This window comes from Mustela erminea, chromosome 2, assembly GCF_009829155.1.
Source record: "Mustela erminea isolate mMusErm1 chromosome 2, mMusErm1.Pri, whole genome shotgun sequence".
Taxonomy (NCBI): domain Eukaryota; kingdom Metazoa; phylum Chordata; class Mammalia; order Carnivora; family Mustelidae; genus Mustela; species Mustela erminea.
In genome coordinates this window covers 56,056,733-56,082,869 of record NC_045615.1, presented here as the reverse complement: position 1 = coordinate 56,082,869, position 26,137 = coordinate 56,056,733, and the positions used below count along the sequence as shown (strand labels likewise).

Here is a 26,137-nt window from a genome sequence, read left to right as displayed (position 1 = left end):
GGAGCCTGCTTCTCCCTCTCCCTCTGCTTGCTGCCTGCTATTACCCACCCCCCCGCCATTGACTTGTGCTCTGTCTTTCTTTCTCTGTCAAATAAATAAGTAAAATCTTAAAAAAAAAAAAATCTAGTATAGCCTCTTACGTGTTACAAGTACATTTTATAAAAAATTTAATTAAGTAAGCTTAATTCCCAGAATATTAACCAATGGAAAAATTAGTATATTAAATTATATTTTGAAAGTATGAACAGCTTATTTGGTTGCTATTTCTTTTCTGTTCTCTCAGCTGGATTAAATACATTAATATTATGGCATAATATCCAAACTACTGCAGGTATTATATATATTTAATATATACTTTTAACTACTTTGAGTCCCCAGCAGAGTCATTAGGACAATCTAAAAGCTAGGATTATCACATAATATGAACTACCTGATATCAGTGATACTTAGTCAATCTGGTTAGAAGGAAAGAGTGTTTTGTGAAATTTTTGTATCTTTATTTTATTTGAGGTAATGAACTAGAGGAGCAATCTGAAAGAATATTTTGGCTTAGGTTGAGAATTACAATAGAGACAACACTTACTGAAACAGCTTTTCTTTCCCCACAGATATATTCTAAAGGTATTATCTATTAACATAAAGGTAAGCTGACAGTTCTCTCACAAAGAAGCAGTTCCATTTTGATGATGCCCTCCATCAGCTACTCAAAGGAATATAATTGCTCTTCTAACCTCAAGAGATAGAAAAATCTGTTCTTGCAAGACATTTAGTTCTTTTTTTCTCAGAATTTTCCTATTACAACAGCAGTATATATATATTCATTGCATTCTTTCTAAACATGTATTATTAACGCTTCCATATAAAACACAATGCTGAATAAAGACATCTGAAAACCCTTTCTTTTTTTACTTTCGTATTTCATTCTCTAACCAGAGACTACAATTACTTTCCAAATACTAGGCGTCCTGAAAATAAGTACATGATGTTATTACATGTATGTGTTATCCACTTATTTTCTTATTCTTCATTTCTCTGAAATTATAAAAGTAGAGAGCAAGAGTCACAAAAATATTATTTACTTTGTGTATGTTTTACTTTGTGTGACGTTTATGTATAGATAGGAGATCAAGGGAAAAGTGATTAAATTACAGCAACACACAGGGGCTCCTGGGTGGTTCCGCTGGTTAAGCATCTGACTCTTGATGTCAGCTCAGGTCATGATCTCAGGGTCCTGAGATCAAGCCCTCATGCTGGGCTCCGGGCTTAGTGCAGAGTCTGCTTAGTCTTTCTCTTCCTCTCCCTCTACCCCTTCCCCTGCTTGTGATCATTCTCTGTCTCAAAAAATAAAATGAAACTCTGAGCTCATGTTCTAGTTATGTAACCCTAACTAAAGTTCTGGATCTTTGTTCTATGGCTGTAAAAGCAGTTAGTGTGCTAGATCAGTAGTTTTCAAACATAGCTTCTGCTTCACCATTGCCAAATGAGTTGATAAAATACCACAGCTTCCCAGTATCTAACAACTCCCCAGCTACTGTACTCTGGGATGAAGACTTGGAACCTCTATTTTCCTCTAGGCGTTTATTTGGTGAAATTAAACTCTACCTACGTAATTCCCAAAGTTTCTGTCATCCCTATAGTATTTTTTTCAGCAGTTGCCTGTTCATATGTCATGTGAACCATGTAAAATATAGTTTTGGTCACAGAAATTTCAGAAAAGCAAGAGCATTTGAAGTACATTACATATGTTGTAACAACCTTGCATGTATTCTTTTCAGGTAGTACCTTATGGAATTATTTTTATTGTCTTCCTCTTAATTATATTTCTCTATGATAGATCACATAATATGAAAATCTGTTCATGAAAGAAAAATAGAAAGATGAAAATTCAGAATGTGGGAGAGTTCACTGGTCACAACTCTCAAGATAATGTATTAATTATTCAGTAGAACTAATTCTTATGTCTATAATCCTAAAACTGTGTAAAAATTCTCCAGACTAGACTAGCTGGAAGAACAGAACTAATTGGAAAAGACTTCCCCCACCACCAACTGATCCTTTCCAATAATTGTATCCAGTAAGTTTTTTATTTGCTTTAGTTAGTTTTCATTTCTTCAATTGAACCATCACTATTACTTAATATTAGTTTTCCTTGAGGAAACTTGTCTCTTACATGATAATTATAGAGCTCATTTTGCGGAGGCAATTTTTTATTTAGAAATATTTTTTAATCATCTCTTGTTCTTTAGTGTTATTGACCAATTTAACCTTTGCTTAATATGTTAGTGATCAAGATATTCAATGTTATTACCAAAGGAATTTCATGAGCAGGGCAATCCACCATGTGGACCCTCCCAAAATATATGCTGTTACTGCTAGACTATCGGGGTTTCCCTCTGTTGCCCAGGGTGATCATTAACTATGGTAATACAGATAATTCCCTGCTCTCACTGACACTAGACCATGCTGCCTACAGTTCCCCAGTGTTAGAAGCAGCTAAATTGCAAACAGGATCAATGATTTGAATGATCTTCCCTTGTGACTTCTAACTCTATATCTGATTTTATCTTATTTTTTAAAAATATTTTATTAATTTATTTGACAGAAAGAGAGAGACAGCAAGAGAGAGAACACAAGCAGAGGGGTGAGAGAGGGAGAAGCAGGCTCACTGCTGAGCAGGAAGCCCAATGTGGCATTCTATGCAGGGCTCGATCCCAGCACTCTGGGATCATGACCTGAGCAGAAGGCAGATGTTTAGCGACTGAGCCACCCAGGTGCCCCTGATTTTAAAGATATTACTTCTTTTCTTGCTTTCTGGTATGTTAGTTAATACTACATAGTGTATTTTTTCCAGCTGGAAGCTATTAAAAAACTAGCACTGTACTTCATTTTTAGCAGCTCTGCAAAATTATCTACCTCTTTATCTCCAAGGTTGTTGAAAATGTACTTTATGTGCCCTAATTTCCATTGCTTTAAATCAGACCTTACCAGTGATTATTCCTAAATTTGGAGGAAATGCTTGAAGCAGTTTTCATGGGATTTAATACTAAACCTTTAGAAATTAAAAATGTATCTCTACAAAGAAATTATATATCATATTTAACAGAGACTATTTGTTTAGAAATTATATATATATGATCTATAAACTATATATACTATAAACTATAATCTAAAAAAACTATTTGTAGTTTACTTTTGTAGTATATAGTTTAAAAGCTGAGGCTTCTCTATAAAACTCAACAAAGCTTCTGTTGGAATCTTGCACTCATAACTACTGAACATGAATTTGTTTATGTAGGATCCCCTGTATTACTTACACCTAGAGTTCTAATAAATGACAAGCACTAAAAAATATTGGAGTCTTGTCTGCAGAATTATCTCATACACATGCACACGTGTATGTGTGTGTGTGTGTGTGTGTGTGTGTAAAACTTTACGTAAGCTACTTCTCCAAAATTTTTTACCTAATTCTTGAAGGGTGAGGAGTGTTTTCTCTATGCTCTTTTGAAAGTAATGTACTTAGCATAGAAGAAAGGATATGAGATTTGGGGAAGTGGTTTTAAGCTAATGACGTTCAGTTAGAGACAAAACTTTGAGTGATGCTAATTAACACAATAATAAAGATGACAATTTTTCTGAACAAGAAGAAAAGCCTGTAGAAGAAGATAACATCAATCCATGAGATACCACTTAATATTTCACAGAGCAGCTTCTATATGAGGCAACAGATAATTAAAAACCAAGTTGACATCAAGAAAGAAAATTCAAGACCATATCTTGGTCAGGGCCCCTTCAGCACAATGAAATAAGTCTTTCATTATACACTTATGTCTAAAATCATATTTTACTACATTAAGTAACAAATATTATGTAATAATGACTGAGGAGTCAAGAACGTTTCATTAAGCATCTACTTAGCATAACAGTGAAGTGCATAGCAGATTTAGGAAATGTGTCCATTAAAAAGAATTAAAATTTTTCATTGATAGTATTTAAAAGGTTATAGCTCAGCTGTCTAGGTAATTCAGATATCCAGAATGATATATACTCTGAGGATTATGATTTTATCTTCATATGAGGTAGATCTTATTGATGAACTGTCTTCAGTTTGCCTTGGTGCCTATCCATATAATTTTCCCTACAGTCAAATAATGAAAGATCCAAAGTGGGTTTTAACATCATTCTTAGTAGATAACATCATAGGGGAGGCATAAATTCATTACTGAAGATTGTCTTTTCTTCTGAAGGTTAAATATGTCTTAAATCTTGTTGCAAAATGATTTATAAAAAGAAAGACTCTATTCTAAAAACAAAAATATTTTGATTTTGAATTTCATCTTGTAAATTGCTTCAAAAGTGAATGGGGGATCTATGTAATCTATAGGATTATGTGGAATATTAGACTTAAACCCAGATTCTTAGAGCATGTTTCTTACTTGCATAAATTCATATTATTGTTTTAAGCAATAACGAGACAAGCAGGGGCACCTGGCTGGCTCCGTTGGTGGAGCATGTAACTCTTGATATCAGGGTTGTGAGTTCAGGCCCCATGTTAAGTGTAGAGATTACTTAAAACCAAAATCATTTAAAAATTTTTAAAAAGAGAAAGTAAATTGAATATAGTATTAATCACTATGGTTTTTATGTAAGAATGATAATAATTGCAAGCTGTTTGCTAAGGGGTCACAGAAAAAAATTTTAGAAAAGGAAAGACTACTTTCTCATGTCCTGTGTATAAAGCTGTTCATCCTCAAAGTTATGAAATTAATACTTAAGGATAATTTTCCATGTATGTCAAATAGAGGTACTGATTCTAAAACAAGGAAGTTAACTATCAATTGAAAATTTGTGCAATAGATCATTGTTTTATTCAACAATAAAAATGATTTACATTTTCTTTAGTAATTGATAAGGTCTTATTCTGTTACAGACATTCTCAATGCAGTTAGTGGTATAAATTCATATCAAGGACTCTTTAAAACTTGCAGCTCACAGAGTATGAACACAATTCTGCAATGAAGAAATATGTACATAATGGGAGAACTCAATAAACATTTTTCTTAAACTGCAGAAAGTAGAGAGACTTAAGTGTCTTGGAATTCTTGATGTTTTGATGTTTTCATTAATACGATACAAACTTTTCAGAAACAGACTTCAACTTACATATCTTCCTATCACCCAAAATGCACAGCAAAATAGTTTGCATGTAATTGTCAATTAGTCAATACATGTGGATTTACTCAGACAAATTCTGCATGTTCCAGATCGAGGATAAAATAAGAGATGCAGCAAAACAAGGTAAGGTGTTTTCTCCTTTTGTTCAGGCTAAATATTACTGCAGTGTTGTAAAAAATATCATGCCACCTTCGAAGTGCCAATTTTACTAGAACTTGTTGTAACTTACTTGTACAGATGAAAAGAATCTTCCATATGTATATGGTCGAATTATGTTCGAAAAGATGTTGAAGTCCGGACTCCCAGTGTCTGAATGAGACTTTATTTGGGAATAGAACATTTGCAGATGATCAAGTTAAAAGAGATTATTTGGGTGGGTCCTAATCCAATATGATTCTGGCTCTGTAAAAGGGAGAAAACTTCCGTCACTTTGGAGGCACACAGAGATAACTCTATGTAAAAGATTAACTCTTTAATCTATCTCAAGCTTCAAGCCTCCAGGACTGAGTCAATATTCTATTGTTTAAGCCAATCAGTTTGTGATACTTTGTTCTTGGAGCCCTAGCAAAGCAACACAATATGCATGAGTCATAAACAATTTAAAATTTAGGTGTATTTATTTAGGTGATATAAGAATGGGTTTAAAGTTTTCATGTTTCTTTTGGCCATTTGGATGACTTTTCTGCAGAAATGTCTGTTCATGTCTTCTGTTAGCACTTTGGTTTTGGTGAGGGCATGGGTCCTTTGTGTCTACCTATTGGTGGAAATTTTGCGGTATTTACAGACAAATTTAAACCAGAGCACCAGAAAGTCTGCCACTACAAGGAAAATAAATACACAAAACTGATGCCTTAATGGAAAGAGCCAGTTTTATCAGTAAGCAGAAAGGATTTATGCAAAATTAAAAAGGTTAGTGATGATAAAAGAAAAGTCACCAAATGCCCCAGAAAGAATCAAATTCAGAGATAATGATAGATTTAAAAAGGTGGTAACAAGCACTTAATTCTCTAACAATAAGGAAAAAGAACTGAAGCAGAAAGAGGTTGTCTCAGGGATGAGATTGATCACAAAGGAAACAGTGAAGGAACTAGATGGCCTAATACAGGACACAGACACCTGGAGCAGAATCAGATTTGAAATTATGAGCTTAAGGAACAAAGTAATCAATGTGCAGGGAGCTTAGGCAGCAGGACAGTGAACCAGTTTGCTACCTACCTGGATGTCTCCGCAGAACCTGAGACCTCTAGGCAGATGTATGAAGTAACTGACCAAAAATAGTTTAGGGCAAGTAAATAGGATACAGTTTATGGCATTCAGGGCACGGCAGTTAAAACAATTTTGTCCAGCTTAAACTCCCTTAAGCAATAGGAGTAAGAGGAGACTAGCGACAAAATAACAGGAGTCACTCCTCGGTGTTTGCTCTAAGTCAGCTTTATCATGCTGATCTAATAGTGTTTGAAAGTTCTGGTCAGCAGCCGTCAGTGTAGGAGAGCATTTAGCATTCAGAATTGTAGAGGGTGTCCATACATAGAGGTGAACTCTGCTTCCAGCAAGGTCAACCTGTGAATATATTGGTTATCTCAAAGCCAAAAATCTAAGTTACTTTCTTTATGAAATAATTCTTCATTTACAAAAGTTTTAAAGATGACAGCTCTTCTCTTATAATCAACATGGTTCCAAATAAAAAAGAAAAATCAATCCCTAGAGTATTAGGAGAGTATCTTTTACGTTGAGGTAAGATAAACTCATGGAGATACTCACTGGTCCATGTAGTGGACAGTGAGATGCAATACCCAGGTTCCTTTGGTGAAGGACTTAATTGCCTCACCTGCTGGGGTGTGCTTGCCAGACAGCTGTGAACTCACAGCCCCTTCAAGGGATTGGTTAGGCTACACAGAGCTGCCTTGCACAAGGTCACAGTCATTCCCGAGTTGACCCCCTCCCCTCCACGTCCCCGTGACTAAAATATACAAGAGAATAAAGGTCAGCCATCTTAGTCTGATTCAGCACAACTGCGAAAGTCCCACTTCATCTGCAGAGCACCACAGTGGGTTGACTAGGGCTGCTGCTGAGCTTGGATGGTACCTCAACTTCTCCCTCTGCTCAGTCCTGCTGCCCCACCTCTCTTCTGTAAGTGTGGATCCCAGGATCCCTAAAAAACATCTTGCATGTTAAACCTTCTGCCTACCAGAGATTGCCTCCCCAGAAATCCAACTTCTAACATTATACACAGCATATCAAACACATATGTGAAGAGAAATGTATCCAGATTGTAAAAATGTCCAGATTAACAAAAAAACATTGTAAAGAAAATATATCTAGATTGTTGAAGTAGACATGTATTTTTAGAGATAATAGAGAACCAAAGGGAAATGATTAAAAAATGGAAGGGCTTCAATAACATGAAGTAAAGAATGTCCAAACTAGTATAAATATAGTAGTTAAATATAGTGGGAGTGTGTGGACATATATTCTGAATAATATGCTTTTCCACTTTCTTTTAAAATGACTATTATTGGAAGTAAGAAAGGTGTTCCTCTTCTCTCCTCCCATCCATAAGAAAATAGAATTTACCTACACTTTATTGTTGATGGGCAAAGTAAGAATATTAATAAAATTGAAAAAAGGCAAAAGAACGGAATTTGGAACAGGAAAAGGAAATCTGTGATCACTTTACAGTATTTGTTCATCTGCGTTTCTTGTTTTTTTAAAATTTTTAAATTTTTAATTTTTTTTAGTTTTCACTTCCAATACTGGTCTATATACAGACTTTTTTAAAATTTCACCAAGTTAAAATTTGATATTGCATATAGATTTTTGTTCACATTGCATCACAGTTGTTATTGCTCCCCAAAGCACATTTTAACTAATAACAAAAAGGTTAAACCTTGTCATTTGCAATGACATGGATGGAACTAGAGGGTATTATGTTAAGTGAAAGAAGTCAATCAAAGAAAGATTATTATCATATGATCTCTCTGATACGAGGAATTTGAGATGCAGGGTGGGGATCTTGCGGGGAAGGAAGGGGAAAAAAAAATGAATCAAGATGGGACCGGGGAGGGATACAAACCATAAGAGACTCTTAATCTCAGGAAACAGACTGATGGTTGCTGGGGGGTGGCCGGGGAAGGAAAAGGGTGGCTGGGTTATGAACACTGGGGAGGGTATGTGCTATGGTGAGTGCTGTGAAGTGTGTAAGACTGATGATTCACAGACCTGTACTCCTGAAGCAAATAATACATTTTAAGTTAAAAAAAAAAAGAACAACAACAAAAAAATAAAGTACAAATTTTCACAGGGTGCCTGGGTAGCTCAGTCAATTAAACATCTGCGTTCAGCTCAGGTCATGATCCCAGGGTTCTGAGATTGAGTTCTGAATGGGACTCCCTTCTCAGTGGGGAGTCTACTTCTACCTCTACCTCTGCCTGTCGTTCTCTTTCTCTCTGACAGATAAATAAAAGTTACCAAAAATACAAATTTTCACAATAAAATAGGCGAGTCTTAAATGTTCAATAAGTCTTTATAGCTTTTCACCATTTCTTTTTGTTAAAAACCTATTTTGCTTAGCTCCTAGATTCCTTTTTGCTTTTTCTAATGATTCATAGGTCTTAGGCAGGCAGATTTATTATTTACTCATGAGACAAAAAATATTTTGTAAGTATAAATTATAGTCACTCTGAAAGCCAGTGTACATTACAATTATTTCAATCCCAGCAAGAAGGGTTTATCTTAAATTCATTATTGTTTTGTGAAATAGGAATATGATAATAGCCATAATATCAATAGAAATATGATTTTAAAAATAGTCCTATTGATTTCTTTAAAGTATAATGGTTTATCTATGGTAACCCATTGTACCCATTATCCAGACATTCTCTACTATTTTTGACTAGTTATTATAATGTAAAAAATAGTTTTATGAAATGAATTCAGCAAAGTTGGAGGATATAGATCAATATGCAAAATCGGTTGTATTTCTATATACTACCAGTGAACAATCCAAAAGGGAAATCAAGAGAAAACTTCACTTATAATAGCATAAGAAGAATGAAATGCTAAGGCGGGGGGTGCCTGGGTGGCTCAGTGGGTTAAAGCCTCTGCCTTCGGCTCAGGTCATGATCTCAGGGTCCTGGGATCGAGCCCCATCTCGGGCTCTCTGCTCAATGGGGAACCTGCTTCTCCCTCTCTCTCTGTGCCTGCCTCTCTGCCTACTTGTGATCTCTCTCTGTGTCAAATAAATAAATAAAATCTTAAAAAAAAAGAAAAAGAAATGCTAAGGGAAAAATTTAACCAAGGAGGTTCAAGACGGGTACATTGAAAGCTATAAGCACTGCTCAAAATATTAAAGAAGACCTAAATAAATGGAAAAACATTGCGTGCTCATGGATTGGAAGACGTAATATTGTTAAATGGAATTATTCGCTAAAACAACATACATATTAATGATATATAATGATACATATAATACATATAATGTTCAAAATGTCAATTTTTTTAAAGAAATGGGTATTAAGGAGAGCACATGTTGTGATGAGCACTGGTATTACACACAACTAATAAATTGTTGAACACTGCATAAAAAACTAATGATGTACTATATGTTGGCTAACTGAACATAATAATAAAACAAATCTAACAAAATAAAAAATAGTAATAAAAAATAAACTTAAACAAAAAGAAATGGAAGAGCTGATTATAAAATTTATATGGAATTCCAAGAGACCACGAATAGCCAAAATAATCTTGGAGATGAACAAAGTTGGAGTACTCATACTTCTTAATTCCAGAACTCACTACAAAGCTATAGTAATCAAATGGGTGTAGTACTGACTTAAGGACCAACACATAGATTAATGGAATAGAATTTAGAATATAGAAATAAACCAATACAGCTGTGGTCAATTTATTTTGAAAAGGGTACCCAAACCATCCAATGGGAAAGAATATTGTCTTTTTAAATGATGTTAGGACAATTGGGTATACACATGCAAAAGAATGAAATTAGACCCTTTCCTCATACTATATACAAAAATTAAGTAAATGGAACAAAGAAATAAATGCCAGAATTAAAACTACAAAATTCTTAGAAGAAAACAAAAGTAGATCTCATGACCTTGGAGTTGGCAATGGTTTCTTAGATATAACACCAAAAACATAAGCAACAAAGGAAAAAAATTGTTGAATGGGACTTCATCAAAATTAAAAAAAACATTTATACATCAAAGGACACACTGTCCAGAAAGTGAAAATGAAACCCACAAAATGGGACTAAATATTTGCAAATAATATGAAAAGAATCTAGTATCCAGAGTATGTAAAAGACCCCTACTACCAACAACTAAAAAACAACCCAATTAAAAATTGCATGAAGTACTTGAACAGAAATTTCTCCAAGGGAAAAATAAATAAATAAAAAATTTGCCAAAGATATATTAATGATCAGTAAGCACATACACAAAAAATGCTTATCCTTTGTCATCCAGGATTGCAAATCAAAGCACAATGAGGTACCAAATAACACCTAGGATGATGAAAATAATACGAAGAAGAAATAAGAAATATTGCAAGGATATGGAGAAACTGGATCACCCATGTATTCCTGGTGTGTAAAATGGCGCAGCTACTATGAAAAACAGTTTGGCAGTGTTTCAATCTCTTAAACATAAAATTATCATGTGATCCAACTATTCCAATCCTAGGAATATACTCCAAAGAATTTAAAACAGATGTTCAAACAAAACCTTGTATCTGAATATTCCTAAGAGTACTATTTAGAGTAGTCAAAAAGATATAAACAACCCTGATGTTGATAAACTGATGAATGGATAAACAAAACGTGGTATATCTATACAATAGAATATCATCCAGCCATAAAGAGTAATGAAGCACTGGGCTATGCTCTAGCGTGGATAACTCTGAAAACATGAAGCTTAGTAGAAGTTAAGCCAGACACAAAGACCAGATATTATATGACTCTGTTTACATGAAACATCCAGAAGAGGACAATCTGTAAAGACAGAAAGCAGATGAGTGGTTGCCAGGGTTTGTGAATAGAGAGAGAGGGGTAGTGACTGTTTAGTGGGTAGGAAGGTCCCTTTTGGGGTAATGAGAATATTCTGGAACTAGACTGAGCTGAGAGTTGCACGACATCGTGAACATACTAAATGCTACCAAATTGCACACTTTAAAATAGTTAAAATGGTGAATTTTATGTTGCGAATTTTACAACTAAAAAATGACTTATGAAAAAAAGATGCCTCACCAATGTACATTCTTTTTAAGTCTAATTTCTCCTCAAACTAGAAACTTCTTTCCAAATTGTTGTAATAAGTAGAGTTTTATCTTAAAGTCCAAGTGAAAGAATATCTGAGGACTCTTCCTTATTATTATACGTGACAGCGTGTGATGGTAATCAATTTACTTGGTCTGTTAAGAATGTTATTTAGTTTAGTGGATACTAAGTCTTGCCCCCAAATCAGAAATTCTGTAACTGTATTAAAGAGTGTAACTTGGATCATACGAGCAAGTCTAATTACATGTTTGTTTTACTAAATGGTAGAATCACTAGAAAAGTTTTGGTGTACCCTGGCATAGATTTGTGGGGCTACGTCCACACACTTGTCTTCCCCCAAGTTGTAATTCCCATCTATAAGTCTTTGAGCCAGAAGAGCCCTGGACCTGCGTGACATCAATGTAAATAGGTCATCACACTGATTCTTAAGCTTTCTGCCTCATTGTGGTAAAATTGATCAAACTCAGAAGGGCCATCTCTACCCAGCCTCTTGCTTTGAAAAGAGCAATCATGCTCTCTAAGCACTGGCGACACAGTCATTGATTTTGGAATCAATGGAACATTCAGGGCAACATTGGATTGCTGATTGGCAGCAAGAAAATGGTTAAGAATGTTTCAAACTTCATAAAAAATGAAAGCAAGTAAACATTAAATTACATGAAATCACATCTGCTCTAGCTGCTCGTATCTGAGGATTTACCTTGAGACAGACATCAAATGGCCAACATTCAACTTCAGAAATTCAAAAATCAACCAGCCACCCTGACCTTGGAGTCCAATACCCAGGATTCCAGGGGAGACTAGAATGTTGACTTAAGAGCTCTTTCAGATATTTCATTTTGAAAGTTTTTATCAGTTTTCAAGAACTGGGATCCTTGATTATGGGCTTGGATATAAAAGTACAACCCCCAACACTCACAACAAAAAGCCCAGCATTGCTTTACAGGCAAAAGCTGTTCAGGCACAATGCTTTCCCAGACAAAAGCTATGTTCATATACTGCAAGTGTAGGGGAGACAGTCTTGTTGAAATAAATGCCAAGTCACACTTTGATCTCATAATGAAGTGACAGAGTAGAAATAATGATTTTTTCAAATTAATATGGATTTTTCAGATGAAAAATATGGAATTTTTGTTCTTTGTCTTTTTTTTTTTTTTTAAGCTTTGTCTCTTCTGCCCCTTCCCCCCCCCCCCCCCCCGCCTCCCTGCAGGTGCCTCCACTGATGCTTTTAAATGGATCCATCTGTCAAAATAGTGTCAAGGAGTGAGGAGAGTTTGTCCTTAATCCTCCTGGTACTGTTTCGGGAAGTTGACTTTAAGTTACAGTGTTTCATTTTGATTTCTGCAGACATCTCTAATCCTGAAATTCTAACACACTGTACATAATTTGTACTTAACTTCTTTGGTACCTTTTGTTTCTTTGACAGATGGCTGCTGCCAAAAATCAGCTTGGGTGGGGAGCTAAAGTTCCAAGAAATATAAGAATTGCATGCATACCTAATATCCCTTAGGTTTATTCTTGCACTCCACATAATAAACAGAGACCTGAATCAGAGTTCCTGCCTTCTGGGATGGCCCTTACCAATGATGGCTTTGTCTCTTATTTGAGTCCCAGTTCCCTAGTCTGTAAATCAGACATAATTATGTTTGTCATCTCCTTTACTTCACCAGGGGATTTTAAGGATTGCAAAACTACATAGCACATGACAGTATAAAATGCTACGGTAATGGTTAAAATGAAGAATGACCTTGTCTCACCAATGAGTAATTTACTCCCAGGGAGTAAGTTAGGCATCTGGGATGTGAATTAACTCTCTCTGACCATGAGGGCGCCGTTTTCAGCTGAATGCTAGAGGGCATGAAAGAATATAGTGTTTCCATAGGAGGCCAGACTACTTCTGCCCTTCCCACTATGCCTATATTTTTAAGATAACTAAAAAGTTACAAGGAGATATTAGGCACTCTTGGGAAATACTAAAAATTTAATCTGGGAAATCATCCCAGTCTTACTGAAATAACCTTAATTATTGAAGTAACCTTAAATGTCTATCCCTTTCACACAATAAACTAAAATCTTCTCATGCCTTCGGGTTCTCCTCCAGAAGTCAGCTTTAGAGACTAGAAGCATGAATGGGTCATAGTTGTTCTTCACAGCTCATGGTAGCTTTATAGTAGCTTCTTTTATCCTATTGATGAATGGATTATTATCACATTGTAATGATGTGTATTCTTTTAAGTTCACAACTTATTTTCAAAGTTAGTGATCATTTTATATTAGTTTGCTAGGACCACTAGGGTAACAGAGTATCACAGATCCGGTTGCTTAAACAACAGAAAGGCATTGTCTCTTGTTTCCTGGAGACTAGAAAACCCATGGCCACACTGGCTCCTTCTGAAGGCTGTGAGAAGAAATCTGCTGCATTCTTTGCTCCAAGCTTCTGGGGGTTCAACAGCGCTCTTCGGCCATCATTAATGTCTCCTTCATTACCTTGATCTGTGCCTTTACCTTCACTTGACGTTTTCTGTGTGTGCATGTCTGTGTCCAAATTTCCCCATTTTATAAAGATGTCTGTCAGATGGATTTAGAGGCCCACCTTACTCCAATATGACCTCATCTTAATTTAACTAATTACATCTGCAGCAACTCCATTTCAAAATAAGGTCATCCTTTGAGGTATTAGGGGTTAGGACTTCAACATATGAATGGAGGACACAGAATTCAAGCCATACCATGATTTTATTACATCTAAATTAAATGTATTCAAGCAAAGCAAGAAATAATAACTCATGATAGTTTGAAATGTTTATCTGAAGCCATATTCATTTTTTCCATATTCTCCATGGCTTTTAAAATTTCCATTGCATCCTTAAGTTTTATTTTCAATGTCTATGTCAATTGCTTCTATTCAGATGTCTTACAGGTCCTCTTTCTTACCCTTTCTAGAGTAATTTCTACATTTTTAGGATTCTCAGTTCCATTACCATTGTTTGCATTACCACTTCATGCATGGGTTATATATCACTCCAAAATTAAGAAATGCTTGAAAGCCAGATACCTGAAGCCAGGTTTTAATGAGTGTGCATGGTAGTAGATCTATGAACTTGGGCAAGTAAGCTTCCTTTCCAGTAAAGGGATTCATTTGTAATAGGGTTTTAGCAAGGACTGTACTGGATAATGAAAATAAAGCTGGTAAGGCTGTTGTCATAATGCTTGAGACTTAGTAAATGCTCAGGTTTTTCATTTAGTTTTTCAAAATGGCACTCTGTTATTTGCAAATTGAAGGGGAAACAATGCAGACTTTTCTCCAGGTCATTCAACAAAAGTTACATAAGACTATGCATATATGGTTATTTAACTATTTATATAAGACTACATCATTTTTTTTTCTAGGTTACATTGCTATAACAAATGATCCTTCAAGAAATTTCAAGTGGTTTATAAAAACAAAGAGTTTTTGTGTGTGTGGTTTTGTTTTTGCCTTTTCTCTTGTTTCTGTTTTATATTAGCTACTTGTCACAATAGCTCTGCTCCTGCCCCACATTTCCACCTTATTCCAGCATGCAGACTAAAAGTAGAGCCTGAAGGCCCTATCTAGAACACACCATTGTTATAACAGAGGGAAAGGGACCAAACCAAAGTAGGAAATGGCACTCAAAATTTTTGGCTTACAATTGCCGTATTCTCACTTCTATTCAAATTCCAGCCTGAACAAATCATTTGGACCAACATGGTATCATCAGGTTGGAAAATATATTCCTTCCAGAAAGGCCATGCAAGTCACATTAAAAGATAGAAATATGTAATCTTCTAAAAGGAAGGAGGGAGAAAATAATTTAGAACATAAGACAGTCTGTCACCAAGACCAATCCTAGTTCTGATACCAGAAAAACATCCGGCTTAGTACTGTTCTCTCTGTAGACGTGCCCTTTAGTTCTACCTACTGTTGTTGTTGTTCTTCATAATCTGTTGGAAAAACGTAATAATTATAACCTTGAAATGACTCATATTGACACCCCTCATCAAAGGCTTTTTGAAAAACATCTCTTTGACATACTTTTGTCCACATGGAGGATTTACCCCTTCAAGTTTCCCAAACCAAAATAATGTTTCTTCCAATGCAGATTCATACTTGCTTTCAGTAATTTATCCCCAAGTATTTAGTGACCTGGTAGACATCTTTTGTTTCTGCCTACTTAGGAACACTTTTTGGCTTCTTCTGGTCATAATACCCCCTCCTTTTTTCCTTTATTTTCTTAAATTACTCTTTAACCATGTTCAGTCTCCGGTCTCAGTGGGTATCCCGTGATTTAAAGCAATATGAAATTAAAAAGAAAGGACCTTCATGCACTACAATTTTCTCAGAGAAATAGTTCAAGAATAAATCCTCCGAAGTATAGGTAGAATCTGGGTAAGTGGGTGGGAAGAAGTCTCGATGAAGGAATCAGGATGGAGGACAGCACAGAGGAGCAAGGCCGGGAGAAAGCTCAGCAGGACTGGAATCATAGAAAGCTTTAGGGGAGAAAACAAGCCAGAAAGAAGCTTGGGATAAAGCTAAAAGTGGCTTTTGGTGGTACGTGAAGGTAATTAGACTTCATCTTGTCAGCCATAAGGAATTTACAAGGAGAGAATAGAATAGTAAAGGACACACACTTTATACCACAGTGCTTAGAAGCATGGTCTCAGATAGTTTTTCCTGGTTTTGAATCCTAAGCATTACTTCTTAGCGTATAAACATAACAGACATTTAACTACTCTATTTCTAATGTAAAAGTGGGAACATATTTACCTTTGGAGCTAATGCTCATTTGTAGTTAAACCACCATCCACTCTGACTAGTTTGAGCATGGAGAACATTACTACAGAATATTAAACGGCTTTTGGAAGCACTGCCTGAAGAAAATAGTATTTATGCTGAGATTTAAAAGTGTGGCCCAAAGCCACACTGCTGAACTGGACTAGCACAGGATGCCACTGCCACACTGAGACGTCACCACTACCTCTCCTGCATACAGAGTCATGACATCTCTGCTACCGTTTACAATAGAAAACCCCAATATCTGAAACAGCTTATACATTTTATGTTAATAATTTAAAAAAAAAGAAAAAAAAGAAAAAAAACTGTCAACCTCCAGTTTTGTATCTCCCTCAACTTCACTCAGTTCATTCAACTTCAACTTCATTCACGTTTTGCAGGAATGCATGTGAACGATGCACTGAAACCTTGTCTGGAAATGTATCCAGGGAATGTGATGCTTCATGATCCCACTTCTGAACCCAGGAAGGCACACAGAGAAGAAATTAGATTCCACGTGGAAGGAGCTGACCCACATCATCACCTCCTAACCAACTCAGGAGGACTGTGAGGATGAGACGGGATTCTGTGTGTCCCACCTTCCCTGTGACGTCTGACACATGGTAAGTGTTCGCAAAAGATTTTAAGATCATAGATTTGAATAAACGAAAACTCAGAAAGCAATGGGATCATTTATGAGGTCACTGCTATAGTTTAGAATAGAAGAAATAATGGCACAAAATGAAAATGAACATTGTAAATATGAACACGAAAATAGATATTTGAGTTGTTTCAAGGGCATGTTGGACAGGCTTCAATGATGGAATATAGCTGCTAGTTTCTAAGTTTATTGTCCAGATCGCTAGTGATTTTCAGCACAAGACGACGTGTTTTACTCCCACATGCATATTAGAAAGGAAGTCACATCAGTTTCAGATAGCAGAATTTGTTGCCCACAGTCTTCTTGTGTTCTCAGATCCAAACAGTGTTAGGGTGGATACCTGAACAGTCTGGCAACTCAGCCTTCTCTTTGAAAGAGTAAATCTCAATAAATATGTTTTGATAGCTCTTATTCAATATCTGATCATATAAATAGGTATTTACCTAAAACCAGAAATGGAATTAATATGCTGTTTGTTTGTTTTAAGATTATTTATTTATTTGATACACAGACAGACAGAGCACCAGCAGAGGAGCAACAGAGGCAGAGGGAGAAGCAGGCTCTCTACTGAGCAGGGAACACAATGTGGGACTAGATTCCAGGCCCCTGGGATCATGACCCAATCCGAAGGCAGACGCTTAACCCACTGAGCCACCCGGGTGCCCCAAATATGCTGTTTTTATTTGTAAGTCAAAATATCTCCATTTTAATTTTATTTTTTTTAAAGACTATTTATTTATTTGACACAGAGAGAGAAAGATCACAAGTAGGTGGAGAAGAGGTAGGCAGAGAGAGAGGGAGAAGCAGGTTCCCTGCTGAGCAGGGAGCCCAACGTGGGGCTCGATCCAGGACCCTGAGATCATGACCCAAGCCAAAGGCAGAGGCTTAACCCCCTAAGCCACCCAGGCACCCTCAAATATCTCCCATGTTTAGACAGAAGTCATTAGGAAGAGAAAGTTGGGCATTTTTTCTTCTCCTTCTCCTTCTTTCTCCTCCTCCTCTTCTTCTTCTTCTTCCTTTTTTTTGGTTGTCAAATGATCCTTTATTGAAATATTTTCCTTCGTAGTTTTTAACTCGCTGGGCATTCCACCACACCACTATTGATGTCACCTATGATGTCATAGGGTGGCCGCTGTCAACATTGCAGCCCACAGACTGGGCAGTCCCCAGGATCTCTTTACTGGTTCCAGAGAGTTCTCTGCTAAAGATCAGTGTCACATCTGTTAAGCAATGTTGACAGTCCCATCAGAAGTGGTGTTTCCACTGTGCTTAATGCTTTCTGGTTCTTTCTGTTTCTTGGAGGTTCCTTGAGGGCTTGGTAATCAAGGCAAAGGCAGAAGGTACCATGTCAATCTGGTCCTGTCTGTTCCAAATGGTCAGCTTCACTGACATCCTCAGACCCTTCAAATTACAGGTTGCCTTGCTAAGGTCATCACCAGCCTTTTGAGACAGACCCAGAGGGGTGATCCTTGGGGCCAGGGCAGACGTGGCACTGACTACCCCACCAGGGTTCCTCAGGTACATGACTCTGACCTTGTCAGGGTCAAACAAACGTAGGCAGCATGGTGGAGGCTGCTGGTGTCAAATGCACCTGGATTTGGGATGACCGAAGACAGCTGCTACCTTTGCCTCTTCTGAGCTGAAAGCCAAAAGCGAGAAAGTTAGGTCATTTTATGCAAGACATTTATTTCCCTGAAAAATGATTACTAGCAAGACCAAAGAATGTGCTAATTCCAAATGCTCAGTAGGACATCAGGCTTCACTAGGTCATATCATCTTCCCGGAAGCCAGAACTAGAGCTCTCAGGGTTTTCTCACAGTTTACAAGAGGGAAGCAATGATTCACTTAGCACCTTGTTCATGTGCTTCATAAATGAATAATGGTCTGTTTTTCTGTGGGCTTCAGTCAGGGTCTTCAGCTCTCACTCTACTGCCGACTTCTGTTGATCTCTCTTCCTCTTTCTCTCAGTCTCCCTCCCTCTCTTTTCCTTTTTCTTCTGCTTATACACAAACAATATAGGCTAGTTAGTTTAACTAGAATCTGTCACTGATCACTGATTTTTGTCTAGTTCTGGTGATTGTTTAGCTAGTACAAACCGACAGCACATTTGGTGACCCAGATTGATCCCCTAACTGATGCTGGTTCCTTATGCACTGTATTCAAGACTTATTAGAGATTTTCTAACCTTTAAACCCCTGAGTATGTAGGCCAGATTACAGGAGTATTACATCTTTGCTTTTAAGAACATTTACTTTATAAGCAACGAGAAATGAATTGTCTGAGTCTGTACATGTTTTTCTCTTGTTACATAGGAAAATGCAGTCAGAATTAGTTTAATTATAACAATTTTAGATATGATGTGAAAGATTGGAACATGTTTACATTGCATCAATAAACCATTATACAATGTAGTTATAGAAAAACATTAAAAATATGAATAAGAAAATTAACATTTATTTTACATTTCCAATGTACCATAGGGAGCACTTTACATATATTCTCCCAATTATTTGGGAGAGAAATCAAGAAATGAGTCCATGTCATACACATGTAGCTAGGAAGAGAAGTGTGGGTGTTCAAACCAGTCAGATTGATTCCATACTTAGGGGAAATAGAATGTGTATGCATCATGTGAACTAAGATCTTAATTTCTTAATGCTAATATGAAATTGATTCACTAAGCATTTTCTCAGGAAAAGCAAGTACTAAATGTCACAACAGATGGAATGCTAGTTTGTTGTCTTCTTCTGCCCTTTGGATGTTTCAAGCTGCTGCTTCTGGCTTCAGAATTTCAGTTAGGAAAGTCAAAGTTAGACAAGTAAGTCAGAACGAATAGAACCACAAGGGGCAAACCTTTCAGAAGGACAAATTTGGGATATATTTCAGTAAGGAAATGAAAAGGGAGTATTGCTTATCTCTAAACTACTTTTTAAAGAATAAGAGTTGTATGGAGGAAAAATATTTGTTCACTCCATCTCTTATGCAGCATTTTTGTAATATATGTTGTGATATCTACGTGTAGCATACATTAGTATTGCTTTCATCTGTAGAATCCAGATACCTAGCTATCATTTCTTCGGGCTTTTTTCTGCTTATTTTCATATTTAATCACACATGGTAAAAAAAGTTTGTGGCCAATGAAATGCCTATTTCAAGACCTGTGGCCAAGTGGAAGGGACTTCCCATTTGCTCCTCACTTCCAGAAGACATATGGAGTCAAGAGAAAGGGACACATGAGCTACCAGCCTGCCTCTTAGGCTTCATCCCACCCAATTATTGTCATAAATTCTAGTAGTCACTATCCAAGGAGGTGTCTGTGCAACTTCCCTTTGATTCCTTGCCATTTCCAGGTTTTGCAATAACTTATGGCAGCTTAGTGAGCTAACGGCTTTGTTTGATTAAATCCTAGGCTTCTTCCCGTCTTTCTTTGGTCCACCTATGACAGTGACACCAGCCTGAAGGACCCAGCCTGGCAAGGTAAATTCCCAATGATTTATGCAACGTCACTTTCTTGATGATTAACCTGAATAAATCATGGTGGTATTTTCAGCCGCGATCTAGCTGCCCTTTATATTCTTATCAATTTTCAGGGCGAGAAGAAATTAGCCCAGTCCTCCCATTGATCTTGTGAGGAAAATTGTACCCCACAGCAAGGGTTCTACTGATAAACAATGAACACTACAAATCACTTATCAGTTTACTTTTAATCAATAAAACTTCTCCTGATACACTATTCTAGCAATTGGTCTAAATCACTGTAACTGTTGTTTTCAAAACCTTTTAATCTAATTGGAAAATCTTCCTTTGTACTAGTAATAAACACTCACTAAACTGTCTGCACCTAATTGAGCTAGAGTAATTTATGGGTGCTCCCTACTGTTTTGTCCCCTCTTTAATCAGACAGACCATTTTATGTCTTTAACTAATGAAATCTAAAAATCCACCCAGAAGATCTGATCAAATATCACCAGTGAATACATCTTCATTAACACTGGCAGGTTTCAAACCTGCTATCCATCTTGATTTAATTATTGTCTCCCAACTGTACTGTTGTCAGGTGGCAAACACCTTTTCCCCATTTCTTTGATAGCACACCTTCATCAGCTGGTCTACAAAAGACTTACAGGGGTAATGCATAGCCCCCTGACAAGTCTATGCTAGCATTAAGGATGGAAGCAGAGTCATCTCCAGTATAACCAGTTCTACATCTCCTGGTGATGGGCATTGCTTCTGTTTCCATTTCTCCTGCAGCTTTTTCTACTTCTTATCTTTGTCAGCAAAAAAACACACTTCTATCAATTCACTCAAGGTGTTCAAGCAATGATTAATTTATGCTACCCGAGGTCAGAAAAGAACAAAAGATAAACCGAAATACTGTTAAGAATAAACTATTTCCACAATAGCTGATTATTACAGTAGGAAAGTTTTCTTGGGAAACTCAGATCGGAGCAAATGGAATTAGATACTAAGTTTGGAGGAGTGTCACAATCAGCCAATCAGATCCACAGGAAGGTTTCCATTAACTATATTCCCATTAAACTGACAAGCACTTATTTCCCTAACTGTTCTCAGAAACACTGACTGATCAGTGTATTTTGAAAGTTCCCTTTTGTCCCATATGCCTCATTTTGAAACATGCCCTCTTAGCATTTATATAACTCCAAAAAGGGATGCCACTTACAAGTGACTTGGGTACCTTAAAATTAATAAAAGGGAAATAGATGCTGACAAGTGGGAGAAAGGAACAATGACAATGACATTAGCCTTGAGAGCTAGTTCAACTGCTGGTTAACAAATGTTTATGTAGTTTTGACCATATGCCAGGTACTCTTCTAGACCCTTCACATATTTTAATCTTAAAAACAATTCTTTTATTTAAAAAACAACAACAATAACAACAGCAACAACAACATTTTCCAGCTGAGGGAACTGAGGCAGATTAAGCATCTTGCTAGAGCTGCACAGCTAGTGAGTGGTAGAACTGGGATGTATCCAGATAGATAGGCTTTGGAGTTCATGTTTTTTTTTTCTCTACATTATGCTGTTGTTTTGCACAACTGAATGTCTGTCTTGAGTATAAGTTTTAGAATCTAGGGCTCCAAACACACTGGCATGCTAAAGGCTCTGAGAAGATTTACAGCGAAGACATTGGATAGCTAGATATAATCTAATATTTGTAGAGCTACTCAAGAGCAGAACATGTTTTCTGAAAGACCCACTAAAATCATGCAGAACCAACGACTCACCACGAATGACCTTTGGAAAAGTCATGTTAAAGTCTTTCTTGCTGTGGGTCCTTCAAAGGACACTGAATAATATGGTAAAATTTTTCTTAATGTATATCTGAAAAACAAATACAAACTGGTTTTTACATGCTTCCTTCAAGGTTTTTTTTTTTGTTGTTTGTTTTGTTTTGTTTTGTTTAATCGAAGGTTTAGCACTGAAATACAATGTGTTAAAGAGGATCCTGAGGGGGGGCTAACCCATATGTAACCTTCCTGCGGTCATTACATTACAGGCTCCATTTGCCACAAAATCTGTGACTATAATTTATATATTATTGACATTTCAGATTAGTTGATTCCCAAATGAGATTTTGGAAAACACTTATTAACATAACCTTAAATCACTTTTTAAAATGGTATACAGATATTTTATTCCACAATGCAGGAGACTTTATGTCTTTAAGGGAGGTCATTTTTCTTCACTGCTGGGTCAGTTGCTGACTCCCAGAGCCTTGTGTTTTTGAACAGTTTTATGTAATCTTTTCTATTGGGGTCTACAGTTGGTGTGTTAAGTGCCTCAGAACATCTTTACATAAAATTGGTAAAGTTCTTGTCTTTTCTGTTTCTGCTTGGGTATTCTTCAGTAGTTAGGAGTATGAGCTTAGACTGGACAGAATGTGGTGAGAAATCTAGCTCCCACTCTTTAGCTTTGGGACTTTGGCCATGTTACTTTGTTTTGATAAGTCTTTGTTAATCTACAGAAAGAGAGTACTGTAAGACCTGTTTCACATGATAATTTTGAGAACTGACTGCCATAATGCTTTTAAAGCATAGTGTAGTGTATAGGCCATCACCCACTAACTGGTATCTATTTCTAAAGCCATTGTTTAAAACTTTAGTTTCCCTTAGAAATACTGGGGGGCTTGTTAAAACACAGATTTCTGAGCCCCACCCCCAGAGTTTCTGATTCAGTGGATTTGGGGTAAGGCCTGAGAATCTGCATTACTAACAATTTTCCAGGTGTTGCTGATGCTGTTGGTATGAAAACTACACCTTGAGAATCATTGCCATAGAGTAACTAACAAATGTTCTGTAAAAAGAGAAGCTGTTGAAGTGATCGTGTTGTAACGGGTGCATTTATCAGAGGACTTTACAGAGACACTATCAGAGACATTTAAAATAACTCTGCATTAGGGGTGTCTGGGTGGCTCAGTTGGTTCAGTGGCCGACTCTTGATTTTGGGTCAGGTTATGATCTCAGGGTCCTGGGATAGAGCCCATGTCAGGCTCTGGGCTCAGTGGGGAGTCTCTCTCACTCTCCCTCTGCCCATCCCTCCCCCTCTCTCTCTCCAAAATAAATAAATCTTGGGGCACCTGGGTGGCTCAGTGGGTTATAGCCTCTGCCTTTGGCTCAGGTTATGATCCCAGGGTCCTGGGATTGAGCCCCATATCGGGCTCTCCGCTAAGCGGCAAGACTGCTCCCCTCCCCCACCTGCCTCTCTGCTTACTTGTGATCTCAAGTCTGTCAAATTAAATAATTAACTAATTAATTAAAATAAATAAATCTTTTTAAAAAGGAGAGAAAACTCTGCACTTATGCAGAGTTATAGTCATAACCTAGAATCTGCCAAGAATAGGATTTGTAAAGGATAACAAACGTCTTTGACTGGTCTGCACTGGTCTTGCACTGGCCCGGGATGGTTTCCTTCTTTCAAATAGTATTGCATTTGAACTGAATGATAAGTAGCAATATTTTGTTTCATTGCTGTTTTGTATCAAATTCTCTTGCTCTGACATAATGATGGTCTGACATATTAGACCCCATTTTAGATTCTCCCAGGTCTGTCTCAATGATGTGGTTAGGATGGTTCTCCCCTAAAGATTATGCAGTGAGAAGTAACACTCATGAGTCACTGGGGACCCCTGAGTATGCAGCCTGGACAAGAATCATTGAAAAGTTCATCTTTTCACCTTAGAACAGATGGAAGCAGCGAGAGTAAATGATAGACAGAAGGGGAACAGACTTCATTACACCTTCTGAGTTAATACTGACCTGGGAAAAATACAATGATATCAAAGTTTGTCCTGATAACTGAGAAAGCCTTCTTAATTAGAGGTAATGTCAAAAAGGTGGCTATTCCCCAAAATTCCTGCTCACCTACCATCTGCTACTGATAAAGGTTGGCAATTAAGAAATGTTAAGAGTAAGTTCTAATTACCTTCCTACCCTTGTATCTTGTTCCCTTGTTGCTCTTTGATAGCCTTAATTGAAGCCCACATGTGAATCACATCTTCTGCTGCATGCTGGCTCCTTCTGCCTGAATACACAGAAATCATCATAAATCCCAACTTGCCCTCTGGTAAGTGTCTGCTGTTAGAAACATAATCTTATACTTCCCAACTTTTCTGGGTATATTCATCTTACTTCACTGTATTGCTCTGAGTGTGGTAACAATAGCAGTTCTCAATGTAATTCCCCAAGAATGGCACTTGTCAATTGATCTAACCCTCCCCTTTGTTAAATTTGATGATGCAACAGAAGTGGCACCCTTTCTCACCAAGTGCTGACCGAGTGTATCGAGATCCAGGTGGTCATATCTTATTGGGGTCACCTCTTCTTTTATAAGTTACAGAAACAAATTTTAGAATCTCTATTTTCAGTAGATAAATTTTATTTTCTGTGCTTTGCGTACTGCCAGTAGGGAACAGAAAAAGAAGAACATTATGATTTTGGAAGTAATTTATGGCTGCTGAGTCTCTGGTTATACAGAAATAAGAACATGTTTGTCCTCCTACTACCAGATAAAAACTATGACATTCCAGCACCATGTTGCTATGGTGTTTTTTTGGAAGAGAGATTCACCTCACTGCACTGACCTAGAGAAGTACAAAATATTGTTTCATTGAAGCCATCATAAATATATCTCTACAAGTAGTGCCCAGAATCCATAGAAGATCTCCAAATATCTGAGTTTATGAAATTTATTTATATCTAGCATCTGTTCAATTTTTTTCAGTAATTATTTCAGCAAAAACTGAAGAGCCAGATCCTGATAATTTTCTACTTTATCACACGATTTAAAAATGCAACAGAATACAGGCAGTTATTCTTTGTGGAGCACTTACAGGAGCAAAACCATATGTTGTTCTTGTTTGGGATAATTATAAATCTTTAAATATTTAAATGTACTTGTCTTTCAAACTGGTATCAACTCCAAAACAAACAATTTAATGTGAATAACTCAACACCTAGAATGTCTATGTACCAAACAGTTAATTAAGTCTATGCATGCATCCATACAAACAATTGCAAATGGATTCATGTGTTTGCATGAATAACCAAAGTAGGCTATAAATTAATATTTTTTTTTCTTTTAAAATAGTCCATTGCGGGGGCAAGTGGGTGGTTCAGTTGGTTAAGTCTCTGCCTCCAGCTCAGGTCATGATCTCAGGGTCCTGGGATAGAGACCCACAGTGGGCTCCCCCTGCTCAGAGGCAAGTCTGCTTCTCCCTGGTCCTCCATGATCTTTCCTTCTCTCACTCTCTTTCTCAAATAAATTAAAAAAATTATAAAAACTTAAAAAAAATAGGCATTGGGACTTGAAGCCATTGAATTGTGAAGTTAAGACTTCAAAATCATCTTGTCTGGTGATTTTCAACTTTGATTATGCATTATAACAAGCTTTGGAGTTAAAACACATATACCTGTGTCTCAGGTATTTATGAATAAGAATAAGAATTTGACATTCTTACTCACTGTGTTTTCAATAATAAACTGGCATGTCTATTCTTATATGTTTTATAGATCATTCTGATGGGCATCTGTATTAGTTTCCTAGACCTTCCATAAAAAAATTGCTATAAACTGGGTGGCTTAATACAATTGAAATTTATTCTGTCATAATTCAGGAGTCTTGAAGTCAAAAACCTAGATGTTGGCAGAGCCATGCTCCTTCTGAAAGCTCATAAAGGGAAGAATCCTTCCTTGCCTCT

General features: G+C 36.8%; 1 protein-coding gene, 1 long non-coding RNA gene and 1 pseudogene across 3 annotated transcripts in view; 2 read left to right on the top strand and 1 right to left on the bottom strand.

Annotated features, from left to right (window-relative positions):
- Positions 1-896, top strand: part of STPG2 (sperm tail PG-rich repeat containing 2) — a 582,130-nt gene extending 581,234 nt beyond the window's left edge. For both annotated transcript variants that reach the window (XM_032332948.1, XM_032332947.1), the window contains one exon: positions 609-896. In XM_032332948.1, coding sequence (XP_032188839.1) covers position 609 — 1 coding nt within the window. In that variant the 3' untranslated portion in view covers positions 610-896. The remainder of the gene's footprint in view (positions 1-608) is intronic.
- A 15,115-nt stretch (positions 897-16,011) lies between these two features.
- Positions 16,012-24,497, top strand: LOC116583258. The gene is made up of 3 exons (XR_004282665.1): positions 16,012-16,882; positions 20,330-20,397; positions 24,406-24,497. It is a non-coding gene; the product is annotated as an uncharacterized LOC116583258 (long non-coding RNA).
- Positions 17,990-18,526, bottom strand: LOC116583247 (annotated as a pseudogene).
- Positions 24,498-26,137: the final 1,640 nt, after the last annotated feature.